Genomic DNA, 13,878 nt, shown 5'->3' on the forward strand with positions numbered 1-13,878 from the left:
AAGGCTGGGGCAGGTGTATGACGGGCAGGAGGATGAGGGGCAGGTGGAAGGCTGGGGCAGGTGTATGAGGGGCAGGTGGATGAGGGGCAGGAGGATGAGGGGCAGGAGGATGAGGGGCAGGTGGATGAGGGGCAGGTGGAAGGCTGGGGCAGGTGGATGAGGGGCAGGAAGATGAGGGGCAGGCGTATGAGGGGCAGGAAGATGAGGGGCAGGCGGATGAGGGGCAGGAGGATGAGGGGCAGGTGGATGAGGGGCAGGTGGAAGGCTGGGGCAGGTGTATGAGGGGCAGGTGTATGAGGGGCAGGAAGATGAGGGGCAGGTGGAAGGCTGGGGCAGGTATATGAGGGGCAGGTGGATGAGGGGCAGGAGGATGAGGGGCAGGTATATGAGGGGCAGGAAGATGAGGGGCAGGAGGATGAGGGGCAGGTGTATGAGGGGCAGGTGGATGAGGGGCAGGAGGATGAGGGGCAGGTGTATGAGGGGCAGGAGGATGAGGGGCAGGAGGATTAGGGGCAGGTGGGAGGAAGCTGATGTTTCCCTCCGGCTGGACGGCACTGGTTGCTTCTGGTTGCTCCCATTAACGCTGCTCTTGGTTTAATTTGCATCAGAAACCAGAGAGGCAATAAAACGCAGAGGAAGCTAATGCTGCTAGCTAATGCTGCTAGCTAATGCTGCTAGCTAATGCTGCTAGCGCTCTGCGATCGCCATGGAAACGCTGAAGCTAATGAACCAGAATCTATAATAAATCCCAGATTTTCCCAGAATTCAGTGACTTTTCCCTGCTGGACATGAAACTCAGGAGTTTCTACCGTCTAATAAACGTGGGTCGGACGCCCAGCAGAAGTCACAGCCCCTGCGCTTATCCTCGGGGTTTCCCACAGGAGCCGACATGGCGGCCTGCTGCTCACCTGGACCAGCGCCTCCTTCATGGCGCTCCAGTTGGAGACCCTCCAGGCGCATTCCAGCACCAGGTAGGGGTTGCAGTGGCCTTTGGACTGGCCGTACTCGGTCAGCGGCTCCCACTGGTTCAGCTCCTTGGAGCAGCTGCACAGAAACAAACAGTAGAACCAGCTGATCCACTTAAAGTCCTGCTGGCCACAGAGCGGCTTTTCACAGCGCGGCTGAAACGTTACCGGATCCAGTGATCCTCCCACAGCTGGTACTCAGGGAAGATGGCTGGAGACACGTTGCTGCGTTCATGCTCCTTCCTGGCCTTCTCCATGGCCTTCTCGTAGCTCTCCTGGGCCTGGGCAACATGGAGACACACTCAGCGGTTTCCATGACAACAACAACATAAACGATGCCTACTGAAAGGTTTGCCAGGAAAATCCATAAACCGCACGATTAATCCAGAGAAACCGGCGGATACAGTATCACAGGCCAGACACTCTGAAATCCCACGCTTTACGTCTCAGTGAACGCCCCACGCTGACGTTAGCTGGCTGGGTGGGTTAGCTGGCTGGGTTAGCTGGCTGGGTTAGCTGGCTGGGTTAGCTGGCTGGGTGGGTTAGCTGGCTGGGTTAGCTGGCTGGGTTAGCTGGCTGGGTTAGCTGGCTGGGTTAGCGCCAGGCAGCAGCAAAATATTCACATGTGGAGAAAAGTTCAGGAACCCAGATTTAGGCTGCATTCTCACGGAAGGCAAATCAGACTGGCGTAAACGGAGCGCTGCGGCGGCCATCTTTACTGCGTAAACGGAGCGCTGCGGGGGCCATCTTTACTGAGTAAACCGACCGCTGCGGCGGCCATCTTTACTGCGTAAACGAAGCGCTGCAGCGGCCATCTTTACTGAGTAAACCGACCGCTGCGGCGGCCATCTTTACAGCGTAACCAGAGCGCTGCGGTGGCCATCTTTACTGTATAAACGGAGCGCTGCGTCGGCCATCTTTACAGCGTAAACGGAGCGCTGCGGCGGCCATCTTTACTGCGTAAACAGAGCGCTGCGGTGGCCATCTTTACTGCGTAAACGAAGCGCTGCGGCGGCCATCTTTACTGAGCAAACCGACCGCTGCGGCGGCCATCTTTACTGCGTAAACGGAGCGCTGCGGCGGCCATCTTTACTGAGCAAACCGACCGCTGCGGCGGCCATCTTTACTGCGTAAACGAAGCGCTGCGGCGGCCATCTTTACTGAGTAAACCGACCGCTGCGGCGGCCATCTTTACAGCGTAACCGGAGCGCTGCGGTGGCCATCTTTACTGTATAAACGGAGCGCTGCGTCGGCCATCTTTACAGCGTAAACGGAGCGCTGCGGCGGCCATCTTTACTGCGTAAACAGAGCGCTGCAGTGGCCATCTTTACTGCGTAAACGAAGCACTGCGTCGGCCATCTTTACTGAGCAAACCGACCGCTGCGGCGGCCATCTTTACTGCGTAAACGAAGCGCTGTGGCGGCCATCTTTACTGAGTAAACCGACCGCTGCGGCGGCCATCTTTACAGCGTAACCAGAGCGCTGCGGCGGCCATCTTTACTGTATAAACGGAGCGCTGCGGTGGGATGGCTTCGTTCTTCTCCAAGTCGCTCTGGGATGGAATCATTCACTCTGACAGCCGACTGCGGATCATTTAAGCAGCAATAAATGAAAAACTGCAGAGAACGAAGCTCTGGAGAGAAAAGCGGCCATGATGGAACCTCTCTGATAGATCAACAGGAAGCTTCAATCATCCAGACAAGATTTTTATATCGAAGTATCAAAGCCCATCCTGCTCATCTGCAGCTGATAACCCAGATTAACTAGGCTAACTGGATTAACCGGATTAACCGGATTATCCGGACTAACCGGCTCCGTGTTCCTGACCTGCTCGAAGAAGCCGTGCTGCTCGTAGGCGATGGCCGTCGCCGTCTCAGGAAACTTGCATCTCTTCTGCCAGAGTCCGGCCCACATGTCCTCCTCCTGCAGCAGCGAGTAAAGCTCCGCCAGCGAGTCCAGGATCTCCTGCAGGGAGCGGAGCCGTGAGCCCAGAACCAACCAGAACCAGAACCCAGAGGTGAACGCCAGCCTACCTGCTGAGGCGGCGTGATGCTCTCCTGCTCGTAGAAGTCGGCGCTCTGCTTGGGCTTGCTGTGCAGACTGAGGCCCTTCTCGAAGGCCTGCTGCTCCAGCATGAGGGTGGAGCGCAGCCACAGGTTGTGCGTCTTCCCCAGGTACTTGAGCACGCAGGGCCGGATGGGGATGGGGGGCACGCACTGGGACATGGCCTCCACGAAGCAGTGCAGCGCGCTGGGCTGGCAGTCCCGCTGCGCCTGGTGGCTGCCGCTGCACAGGAAGGGGCTCATCTCTCCAGACAGGGCCTGACACACACACACACACACACACACACACACACAGGCTAATCACTTAGCATCAAGGTGAGCAGGTTCTGGAAACTGGAGTTACACACAGCTGATGCTTTTAACCCTTCCTGCCCCAGCATGAGGCCTCCAGCTTATCAGGCCCATTAGACGATCAATATCTCCGATTAAAGGTTAATTCTATCAGGCTGAACCAGGAGTTTTATTGATTCTCTTGTTCCGTTGCGCGTTTCCTCCCGGAGCAACAGGATCATGCTTAGACAAAATGCTGCACATTTCCTGTTTCTGTTAAGAAATGAGGATAAAGTTTATCAGAGCAGCTCAAAACGGGCAGAAAAGCACAAATATGAAAACTAAACCTTGGATTCAATGCAGTGAAAGTAAAATCCTGAAAGTTCTGGAGCAAAACCTGCTGGGGGCTGAACGACTTCAGGTTATTTAAGGTCGACTACAACATGATAAGAGTCGACTAGTCGCGATGATGTCATAGTGATGATGTCATAGTGATGTAAGCCAGGCTTTATCAGCTAAACTCACTGCAAATATTGATCAAAAACCAGCTTTTGCTGGTCTATCATGCAGAATCAACAGAATCAGAACATTATCCTGGACTTCTTCCTGAGCGGCGGAGAAAAGTCTGAAGTCGGGTCTGACTTTCTTTCAACCAGCGGCTGCTGCTGCTGATCGCTGGACGTTTAGGAGTTAAATGATCCCACTGACCACAGCGGAGCGTCACCAACCAAACTAATCCTGACCGGATCCCGTTGGTTACAGCTGATCCCAGCGCTGCCTCCTGCTGACCGGCTCTGAACCCACATGCAGACGGCGGCAGAGATCGCCTCCATCAGACCCTCAGGGTGCAGCTTTGCTTCCAGACGTTAGAGGAGCGTAAAGCCAAGCGCCGCGCCAGGCAGAGCCTCTGCTCCCTTACTGGAACTTTCAGTTTCTCTTTGGTAAATTATTTACATTTTTATACGATGGAGCTGTCTGACGAACCCACCTAGTTCACTTCCTTTCAATTTCTTTGAAGAATCTGGTCACGTGATTGTGACGAGTGGTGGCCCTGTAAAAAGCCATTGCAGAGTAAAGAATCGGCCAATTGGTGCCACCTGCTGAGCTCTGGCTGCAGACCAATCAAACTGATCAGTAGTTCAGAGGCCCAATGAAATTGTGAGATATATCCAGAGCACTTTCACAATTCAATCAGCTTAAATCCAGTGGAGCTTTGTCTTTAAATTAAAAATTCTGGGTTTATCATCTAACCGTGTTTGTTGTTAGCAGCGTTGTGGATAATATCTTGTAGCCCACGTCTGTGTGAGTCTGTGGGGCAAACATGTCCGCCCTAAACCTCAATCTTATTGGTCAGCAGCTCTTTCTGCAAGCTGTGGCTTCGCAGCGAAGCTCCCTAAAAACCAGGAAGTGGAGTTTAACCCCGGACTGAGCTTTTTACCCCGAGTGCAGTTCTAGTTCTAGGGTAGCTTTTGTTGTGTGGTTTCCTGAGCTGAAGGCCCAACGGGCCGACCGTGGCATCTGCCTCGCGTTCCCTGAATGCCACGCTAAGACGGTTATCTAGTCTAAACTTTGCCAAAAGAGTCGAAATCAAGCAAACATTGTTGCTTCACCTCCCTTTTCTCTGGAATCGGCTCAGAAACGTCACCTGAACCTGGGAATCTCACATCCTGCTGTGGATCACAGGCTTAGATTTCCTTCATTATTTAGTACAATTTGTAAATGGAAAACACAAGAGAGCCGATCCATGTTTCTGTGAACCGTGCTGCGTGGTCAGTATTTGTGCTGCTTGGGTGCGACAGCGGCACCAATGTGATGGCGCAGCACCTAGGGGTGCTGATGGCGCAGCGCCTCGGGGTGCGGATGGCGCAGCGCCTCGGGCTGCGGATGGCGCAGCGCATAGGGGTGCGGATGGCGCCTCGGGGTGCTGATGGCGCCTCGGGGTGCTGATGGCGCCTCGGGCTGCGGATGGCGCAGCGCCTAGGGGTGCTGATGGCGGTGCGGATGGCGCAGCGCCTCGGGGTGCGGATGGCGCCTCGGGCTGCGGATGGCGCAGCGCCTAGGGGTGCTGATGGCGGTGCGGATGGCGCAGCGCCTCGGGGTGCTGATGGCGCCACGGGGTGCGGATGGCGCAGCGCCTAGGGGTGCTGATGGCGGTGCGGATGGCGCAGCGCCTAGGGGTGCTGATGGCGGTGCGGATGGCGCAGCGCCTCGGGGTGCGGATGGCGCCACGGGGTGCGGATGGCGCCACGGGGTGCGGATGGCGCAGCGCCTCGGGGTGCTGATGGCGGTGCGGATGGCGCAGCGCCTCGGGGTGCGGATGGCGCCACGGGGTGCGGATGGCGCCACGGGGTGCGGATGGCGCCACGGGGTGCGGATGGCGCCACGGGGTGCGGATGGCGCAGCGCCTCGGGGTGCGGATGGCGGTGCGGATGGCGCAGCGCCTCGGGGTGCGGATGGCGCCACGGGGTGCGGATGGCGCCACGGGGTGCGGATGGCGCAGCGCCTCGGGGTGCGGATGGCGGTGCGGATGGCGCAGCGCCTCGGGGTGCGGATGGCGCCACGGGGTGCGGATGGCGCAGCGCCTCGGGGTGCGGATGGCGCAGCGCCACGGGGTGCGGATGGCGCAGCGCCTCGGGGTGCGGATGGCGCAGCGCCTCGGGGTGCGGATGGCGCAGCGCCTCGGGGTGCGGATGGCGCAGCGCCTCGGGGTGCGGCTCGGAAAGCTTTGCCGTTCCAGCATTTTGTTTCTGATGTTTATTTAAAGGTAGCTGTGTTGGGAGTTAAAATAAAAAGCATTTGAAATAATATTTGTGCTACCTTTTAAAGTAAAAGTTAAAAACTCATCACGTGGATCTTTCTGAGCCTCATATTGCAACGTGGGACACCTGCAGCGTAAATAAAAGCTTGTAGTAAGGTCTCTGTAGTCCCATCAGTTTTCTTTCCTCTCTGCTTTTATTAGATTGACCATTTAGAATCGTAAACGGCCTATTTAAAGGCTTAGCAGATGCTGCAGCAGCCGCAGACTCACATGCTGCTGGCGGTCGGACAGGATCTTCCAGAGCCGGGGGAACAGCTGCACCATGGTCCGTTCAGCCAGCGGAGTGGAGATGTGGCACAGCTGGACCAGAGCGTTCAGCAGGGCGCCGGTCTGCAACACCACACAGGCACCAATCAGAACCAGAACCAGAACCGGCGGAGCTGCGTTCAGCAGCATCTGGGTTTCTGCGTTTCCATCAATCATAAAACTGGAATTATGAAAATTAGCTGAAAGCAAACAGGCTAATTAGAGTTTCTGTGATTAGCAGGACAGTTCAGCAGTCGGAGGCGCCGCCGCTACCTTGACCTCCCGCAGCGAGTCCAGGAACTTGTCGTGGCGGTTGGTGAGCATGTGCAGCTGGTTCCCCGCGTCTCGCTCCGCCTGCTCCTTCGTCTTCGGCAGCGCCGACTGGTCGCCGGGCGCCAGCTCGATGTCGATCTCCACGTCCTGCAGGATGGAGAGGTTAGGAGCCGCGTCCCGACCGGGCCGGCTCTGGGGCCAAAGGTCAAGGGGTCACCTCCTCCTTGGTCTCGCTGGTCTCCCGCTCGCGAGGCTCCTGCTTCACGTGCGTCGCCATGGCGAAGGCAGCGCGGTCGTGGCTGTCGGCCAGGTTGATGACGTTGGTGATGGAGGGCAGCATGGAGCCCTGGCAGCTGGTTCCGATCACCGTGTGGCGCTCGCACACCGCCAGCAGCAGCTGTCACAACCAGAACCCGGTCAGAACCGGAACCGGAGCCGGAACCGGAACCAGAACCAGAACCAGAGCCGGAACCAGAACCAGAGCCGGAGCCGGAACCGGAACCGGAGCCGGAGCTGGAGCCGGAACCAGAACCAGAGCCGGAGCCAGAGCCAGAACCAGAACCAGAGCCTGAACCAGAACCGGAACCGGAACCAGAGCCGGAGCCGGAACCAGAACCGGAGCCGGAACCAGAACCGGAACCGGAGCCGGAAACAGAGCCGGAACCAGAGCCGGAACCAGAACCAGAGCCTGAACCAGAACCAGAGCCGGAACCAGAACCAGAGCCGGAGCCGGAACCAGAACCAGAGCCGGAGCTGGAGCCGGAACCAGAACCAGAGCCGGAGCCAGAGCCAGAACCAGAACCAGAGCCTGAACCAGAACCGGAACCGGAACCAGAGCCGGAGCCGGAACCAGAACCGGAGCCGGAACCAGAACCGGAACCGGAGCCGGAAACAGAGCCGGAACCAGAGCCGGAACCAGAACCAGAGCCTGAACCAGAACCAGAGCCGGAACCAGAACCAGAGCCGGAGCCGGAACCAGAACCGGAGCTGGAACCAGAACCGGAACCGGAGCCGGAAACAGAGCCGGAACCAGAGCCAGAACCAGAACCAGAGCCGGAACCAGAACCAGAACCAGAGCCGGAACCAGAGCCCGGTCAGAGCCGGAACCGGAACCAGAACCAGAACCAGAACCAGAGCCGGAGCCGGAACCAGAACCGGAACCAGAGCCGGAACCAGAACCGGAACCAGAACCAGAGCCGGAGCCGGAAACAGAGCCGGAACCAGAGCTGGAACCGGAACCAGAGCCAGAGCCGGAACCAGAACCGGAGCCGGAACCAGAACCCGGTCAGAACCGGAACCAGAGCCGGAACCAGAACCGGAACCGGAACCAGAGCCGGAGCCAGAACCGGAACCGGAACCAGAGCCGGAACCGGAACCAGAGCCGGAACCAGAACCGGAACCGGAACCAGAGCCGGAACCAGAACCGGAACCAGAACCGGAACCAGAACCAGAGCCGGAACCAGAACCAGAACCAGAGCCGGAACCAGAGCCAGAGCCAGAACCAGAACCAGAACCAGAACCGGAACCAGAACCAGAGCCGGAACCGGAGCCGGAACCGGAACCAGAGCCGGAACCCGGTCAGAACCGGAACCAGAGCCGGAGCCGGAGCCGGAACCAGAGCCGGAACCAGAACCAGAGCCGGAACCGGGTCAGAACCAGAACCAGAGCCGGAACCAGAGCCAGAGCCAGAACCAGAACCAGAACCGGAACCAGAACCAGAGCCGGAACCAGAGCCGGAACCGGAGCCGGAACCGGAACCAGAGCCGGAACCCGGTCAGAACCGGAACCAGAGCCGGAACCAGAACCAGAGCCGGAACCAGAACCAGAACCAGAACCGGAACCAGAACCAGAGCCGGAACCAGAACCGGAACCGGAACCAGAACCAGAGCCGGAACCAGAGCCAGAACCAGAACCAGAGCCGGAACCAGAACCAGAACCAGAACCAGAACCAGAGCCGGAACCAGAACCAGAGCCAGAACCAGAACCAGAGCCGGAACCAGAGCCAGAACCAGAGCCGGAACCAGAACCGGAACCAGAGCCGGAACCAGAACCGGAACCAGAACCAGAACCAGAGCCGGAACCAGAACCAGAACCAGAGCCGGAACCAGAGCCGGAACCAGAACCAGAGCCGGAACCAGAACCAGAGCTGGAACCAGAGCCGGAACCAGAACCAGAGCCGGAACCAGAACCAGAGCCGGAACCAGAACCAGAGCCGGAACCAGAACCAGAGCCGGAACCGGAACCAGAACCAGAGCCGGAACCAGAGCCGGAGCCGGAACTAGAGCCAGAGCCAGAACCAGAGCCGGAACCAGAGCCAGAACCAGAACCGGAACCAGAACCAGAACCAGAACCAGAGCCGGAACCAGAGCCAGAACCAGAACCAGAACCAGAGCCGGAACCAGAACCAGAGCCAGAACCAGAGCCGGAACCAGAGCTCACCTCGATGCACTGCTTGGTCCAGAAGTGGCCACCCATGGCCTCCCAGTTCTGGGAGCAGCAGATGTAGAGCAGTCGCTCGTAGACGCGCCGCTTCATGGACGCGTCGAAAACCTCAAAGAACTTGGCCCGGATGGCCGGCTGGCTGCAGCGCAGGCCCGACAGGAAGGCCGGCTCCAGCTTGGACGTGATGTCACTTCCTGACAGGCTCTCGTCTCTGGAGAAACACAGACGCTGCGTCATCAGCAGAGCTAACGGTTCCGTTGATGATCAATAATCACATTCTAGGTTTAGTCACTAGAAAAACATTAAAAGATGCAGATTAACATCAATTCCTTCCTAAATAAATAAACATTTAATTGTCTAAACAGCAGCTGAGTATTTAAAGTGACCTGTGACCCCCGCAGGTGTCAGGTTACCTGTAGACGTAGTTGACCAGGTCCAGGAAGTGAGCGTTGAGCTCCAGCTCGTCCGGGAAACGTTTCTCTATGTAGGTCATCATCTTCACCAGCAGGACGGATTTCTCCCGCAGGTTGGGCATCTGGCAGGAAGCAGACAGGCGCGTCAGGAAGCGGAGAGACGGCAGCAGGAAGTCACGGCGGCAGCGGCGCGGCTAACCCCACCTGGTTGGCGGCCATGGGCGAGTTGTTCTTCACCCACTCCTCTACGATCTTCACCACGGCGCGAAGGATCTTGGGGTCGGCCGACTTCTCTATCAGAGACGTGAGGATGACCTGGATGAAGTTCTTCCTCATCTCCATGCTCATCACCGACAGCCGAGTCTTCACCAGATCCAGGCTGAGCATCACCAGCTCACTGGTCACTGAGGTCAGAGGTCAGAGGTCAGCAGCAGCTTCATTAGCTAATGTCCCTCCATCTTTTCCTCCTCAACACTCGGAGCGAAGCCTGCAAACTAACTGTGACCTATTGTGCTGGAACCCGGTGACCCCCGGGCTGACCTCTGACCCCTGACATACCTGTGCTGGCCTCGGTGACCCCCGGGCTGACCTCTGACCCCTGACATACCTGTGCTGGCCTCGGTGACCCCCGGGTTGGCCTGCTGCGGGCTCAGGTGTTCCCGGACCATCTTCTGCAGCGATCGCATGAAGACGGAGATGAGGCGGTCGATGTAGCTGGCGTTGTAGCTGCAGGCCGACTTCAAGATCATCAGAGTTCCTGGGAGGAAGAGGAGGATGAAGAGGAGGACGAAGAGCAGGACGAAGAGGACGAAGAAGAGAACAGATAGCTACCAAACAGCTGGGTGGGGTTGGTGTTGCTGGTTGCCTTCTCGTAGTTGGTCAACCCTTCATAGATGACTTTCCCCACAGCGGCATAGAGAGACTCCAACTCCTCGTATTTAGAGGCAACGCTGGACGTGCCTGAAGGAGACAGGAAGGAGACGAGAAGGAGACAGGAAGGAGACGGGAAGGAGACGGGAAGGAGACGGGAAGGAGACAGGAAGGAGACAGGAAGGAGACAGGAAGGAGACAGGAAGGAGACAGGAAGGAGACAGGAAGGAGACAGGAAGGAGACAGGAAGCAGACAGGAAGGAGACAGGAAGCAGACAGGAAGGAGACAGGAAGCAGACAGGAAGGAGACAGGAAGCAGACAGGAAGGAGACAGGAAGGAGACAGGAAGGAGACAGGAAGCAGACAGGAAGGAGACAGGAAGGAGACAGGAAGCAGACAGGAAGGAGACAGGAAGTGAAACAGGAAGTGAAACACAACACGTCAGACTCTCCAGATGTCAGATGAAGACTGTATTTTTAATCATGTTAATTAGTGATCAGATAAAAAGTAAGCTCTTAAGACAGGAAATGTTGGCTAGTTGTGTTTTCCTGCAGATCCACATGAATCTAGAGACTCTGCAGCTTCGCTGCTCCTGAATCTGATCTACGTTTCCCAGCTGAGGAACCGTTCAGAGAAACGTGGCCCAGGGGGAGGAACTCACTGGGCTCAGTGGGGAAGATGCTCATGAGGCGGGACAGCAGGGAGTGGACGGCCCGCAGGATCTTGGTGTTGCCGCAGGTCATGCACGCGGCGATGCCGCGCTGCAGAGGCTTGAAGTGGGCCAAGATGGCCGGCGACTGCAGCACAGTCAGCAGGAAGCACAGGATCTCCAGACCCGTGCAGATGTTGGAGATGTTCGCCTGGGCCGGCTGCTCCTGAGGGACAGACCGACAGACAGACCACCAGTCAGACCGACAGACAGACAGACAGACAGACAGACAGACAGACCGACAGACAGACCACCAGTCAGACCGACCAGCCGGTCAGACCACCAGCGTGATGACGGCGGCCATCTTACCACAGTCATCAGCAGCTTGTCGAACCACTGCAGCTTGAGCTCGGCGCGGGGCCACATGTCTGGCCTCAGGGCGGTCTTCATCAGATTAACGCAGCGGCGGGACAGCAGCTCACCTGGAGACCCGGCCACGTTGGTGGAGTCGTTCACCTGGAGGGCGAATTGCTGTCATTATCCAACGGATAGATGCGGATCTCAGGGACCAGCAGGGACAAACATGATGCTTCAGAGGGAGAGTCATGAGCTCGTAACGTACCGAGCAGAGAGGAGGAAGCGGCTAACCCAAACTCAGAAACTAAAGGCAGCACGGAAATAATGACCAGAAAAGCTGCAGCGGTTCTGATCCGGTTCTCACCTGGCAGGCGATCCTGATGAGGAAGTTGACCACAGTGTCGGTGTGTTGCTTCTCCACTGGTTTGCTGAGCATGGTCTCAGTTCCCGGCATGGACTGGCTGCGGCCAAACACCTGCACACACACACACACACACACACACACACACACACACACACACACACACACACACACACACACACACACACACACACACACACACACACACACACACACGGATCACAAGATGCACAACATGGACACCCACTGGATCCACTAGATCCTCCAGGCCCAGAGGCCGGGCCTGGACCGATCCTCCAGGCCAGGTCCAGGCCGATCGGTCCAGGAGGATCGGTCCAGGCCCGGTCCAGGAGGATCGGTCCAGGCCCGGTCCAGGAGGATCGGTCCAGGAGGATCGGTCCAGGAGGATCGGTCCAGGAGGATCGGTCCAGGCCCGGTCCAGAGTGCCTTAAAGAGCCGGTTGTGCCAGAATGTGAACATAAACTGTTAGATATCAGTAAGTCGCCGTTTCAGCAATCAATAACAATATTGAGCATCTTTTCACATCCATCCAGAATCTTGCGAAGCCAATATAGAAATATGTGAAAAGACTTCTGCATGATGTTCCATGTGACTTTTCCTTAATCGCCGTATCGGGCAGCAGTCACTTCTAGTCGATGTTTTTGGCCAATTTTGAGAAAAAAGTTCAGTAAAATCTGACAAATTGTGGGATCTGTTGATTTTCTGTGAATTTGTGAAAAACTAGAGAGACTTACTGATTTAATTTGGAGCCTAAAGGGCCACATTACAAGCTACAGCGGGCCAGATTTGGCCCCCGGGCCACGGGTTTGACACGTGACCTAGGCAGAGCAGATCGAGTGGATCCAAACTGCCGATCAAACACAGACGGCTGGACAGATGAAACTAAACGGACCGTGGACGCGGCGCCGGCTGCGGTCCGGAACCGCTTGACGTCCTGCCCGGTGCCGGCCGGTTCCAGAGACAGGCCCCTCTTCACGGCGCCGCCGCTGGTTCCCTCGCCGGCCGTGGCTTCGGACTCGGACTCCGGCTGACAGAGAGAGCAGGACGGCGAAGGGTCAGAGGTCAACAGGGCACATGATACTTTGTCTGGTTTTATGATTTTATTGTTTGTTTGAGCAAAGTTCTAATCGGGAAACAGATGAAGCAGCATTCAGGACCAAACAGGCAGGATGACGGCTAATCAAACCGTAATCAGTTTTCTCTTCGTTCTGCAGTAAACCAGTTAGCGACTCGGCGCCATCGCTCTCAGGTAGAAGATGTGGATATTAATATTCACCTGCTGGTCTTTGATCCTCTGCAGCTCCCACTTGATGACGACCTCAGCCAGGTCCACGGCCAGCTTCCTCTGCTCTATGGTGACGCTGGGCGTGAAGCCCAGCCGCTGCATGGCGCTGATCATGTGCTGCACCAGGTGGTGGCGCACCGGGTAGTACACCTGCAGCAGCACAGACAGAGGGTGAGCACGGCCACGGCAGAACGCCTCTGTGATGCTGAGGGCCCGCCGGGAGGAAGGCTGCTGCTGGGCTCTGCATCAGGTAGGATTTATTTAATCCCACAGATTTACAGATAAAAATTCTAAATGTTTTCTGGTTCCAGTTAAAATATAGACGTCCAAAATGGCAGCGAAGATTTGCAGACGAGAACTGGACTCTGGAGACCGCTCCAGAAGCAGGAAGTGGACTACGGAACAGGGCATTCTGGGTAAATCCAACCAAAGCTAACGTGTTAGCCTGGCGCTAGCAGCAGAAATGGCTCCTGGTCTTTAGCCTAAAGAGAAATCCTCCAACCGCTAAAATCCTCCATCTTGTTTCCATCTGGTGAAGAAGGAAGTTGCTCTCAGTGTCTTCAGAGGTTTTAGTGTCGTTTCCTTCAGTGGTTCTTGGTGCAGCGCCCCCACAGGCCAGGAGGGGAACAGGTTGGTTTGACTCAGAGCAGCTGGAGGTGGAGCAGATGTTCTGGTTCCAGTAGAACCGGGTCGACCGGACCATCAGCCTGTGCCGAACACACTGGGCCGAACACGGAGACCCAGAGGAGACAAAGTGTCCATGTCAGAGGACATTAGAGCTTCTCACTCTGAGGGTAATTACAGCTGATGGAGCAGAACTCTGCAGCTCTGTCCATCACATCCAC

At 57.0% G+C, this 13,878-nt stretch overlaps 1 protein-coding gene across 4 annotated transcripts in view; it reads right to left on the reverse strand.

The window, feature by feature from the left end:
* Positions 1–13,878, reverse strand: part of trrap (transformation/transcription domain-associated protein) — a 58,569-nt gene that overhangs the window by 18,247 nt on the left and 26,444 nt on the right. For all 4 annotated transcript variants that reach the window (XM_081600325.1, XM_081600327.1, XM_081600326.1 and 1 more), the window contains 17 exons: positions 13,025–13,183; positions 12,641–12,775; positions 11,731–11,841; positions 11,379–11,525; positions 11,022–11,235; positions 10,322–10,450; positions 10,098–10,247; positions 9,695–9,894; positions 9,491–9,612; positions 9,075–9,288; positions 6,853–7,032; positions 6,636–6,782; positions 6,327–6,446; positions 2,999–3,286; positions 2,793–2,930; positions 1,134–1,246; positions 909–1,044 (listed from right to left, as the gene is read on the reverse strand). In XM_081600325.1, the coding sequence (XP_081456451.1) occupies positions 909–1,044; positions 1,134–1,246; positions 2,793–2,930; positions 2,999–3,286; positions 6,327–6,446; positions 6,636–6,782; positions 6,853–7,032; positions 9,075–9,288; positions 9,491–9,612; positions 9,695–9,894; positions 10,098–10,247; positions 10,322–10,450; positions 11,022–11,235; positions 11,379–11,525; positions 11,731–11,841; positions 12,641–12,775; positions 13,025–13,183 (2,703 nt within the window). The remainder of the gene's footprint in view (positions 1–908; positions 1,045–1,133; positions 1,247–2,792; positions 2,931–2,998; positions 3,287–6,326; positions 6,447–6,635; positions 6,783–6,852; positions 7,033–9,074; positions 9,289–9,490; positions 9,613–9,694; positions 9,895–10,097; positions 10,248–10,321; positions 10,451–11,021; positions 11,236–11,378; positions 11,526–11,730; positions 11,842–12,640; positions 12,776–13,024; positions 13,184–13,878) is intronic.

The sequence above is a fragment of the Poecilia reticulata genome, chromosome 19, assembly GCF_904066995.2.
Source record: "Poecilia reticulata chromosome 19, P_reticulata-male-v2, whole genome shotgun sequence".
NCBI lineage: Eukaryota > Metazoa > Chordata > Actinopteri > Cyprinodontiformes > Poeciliidae > Poecilia > Poecilia reticulata.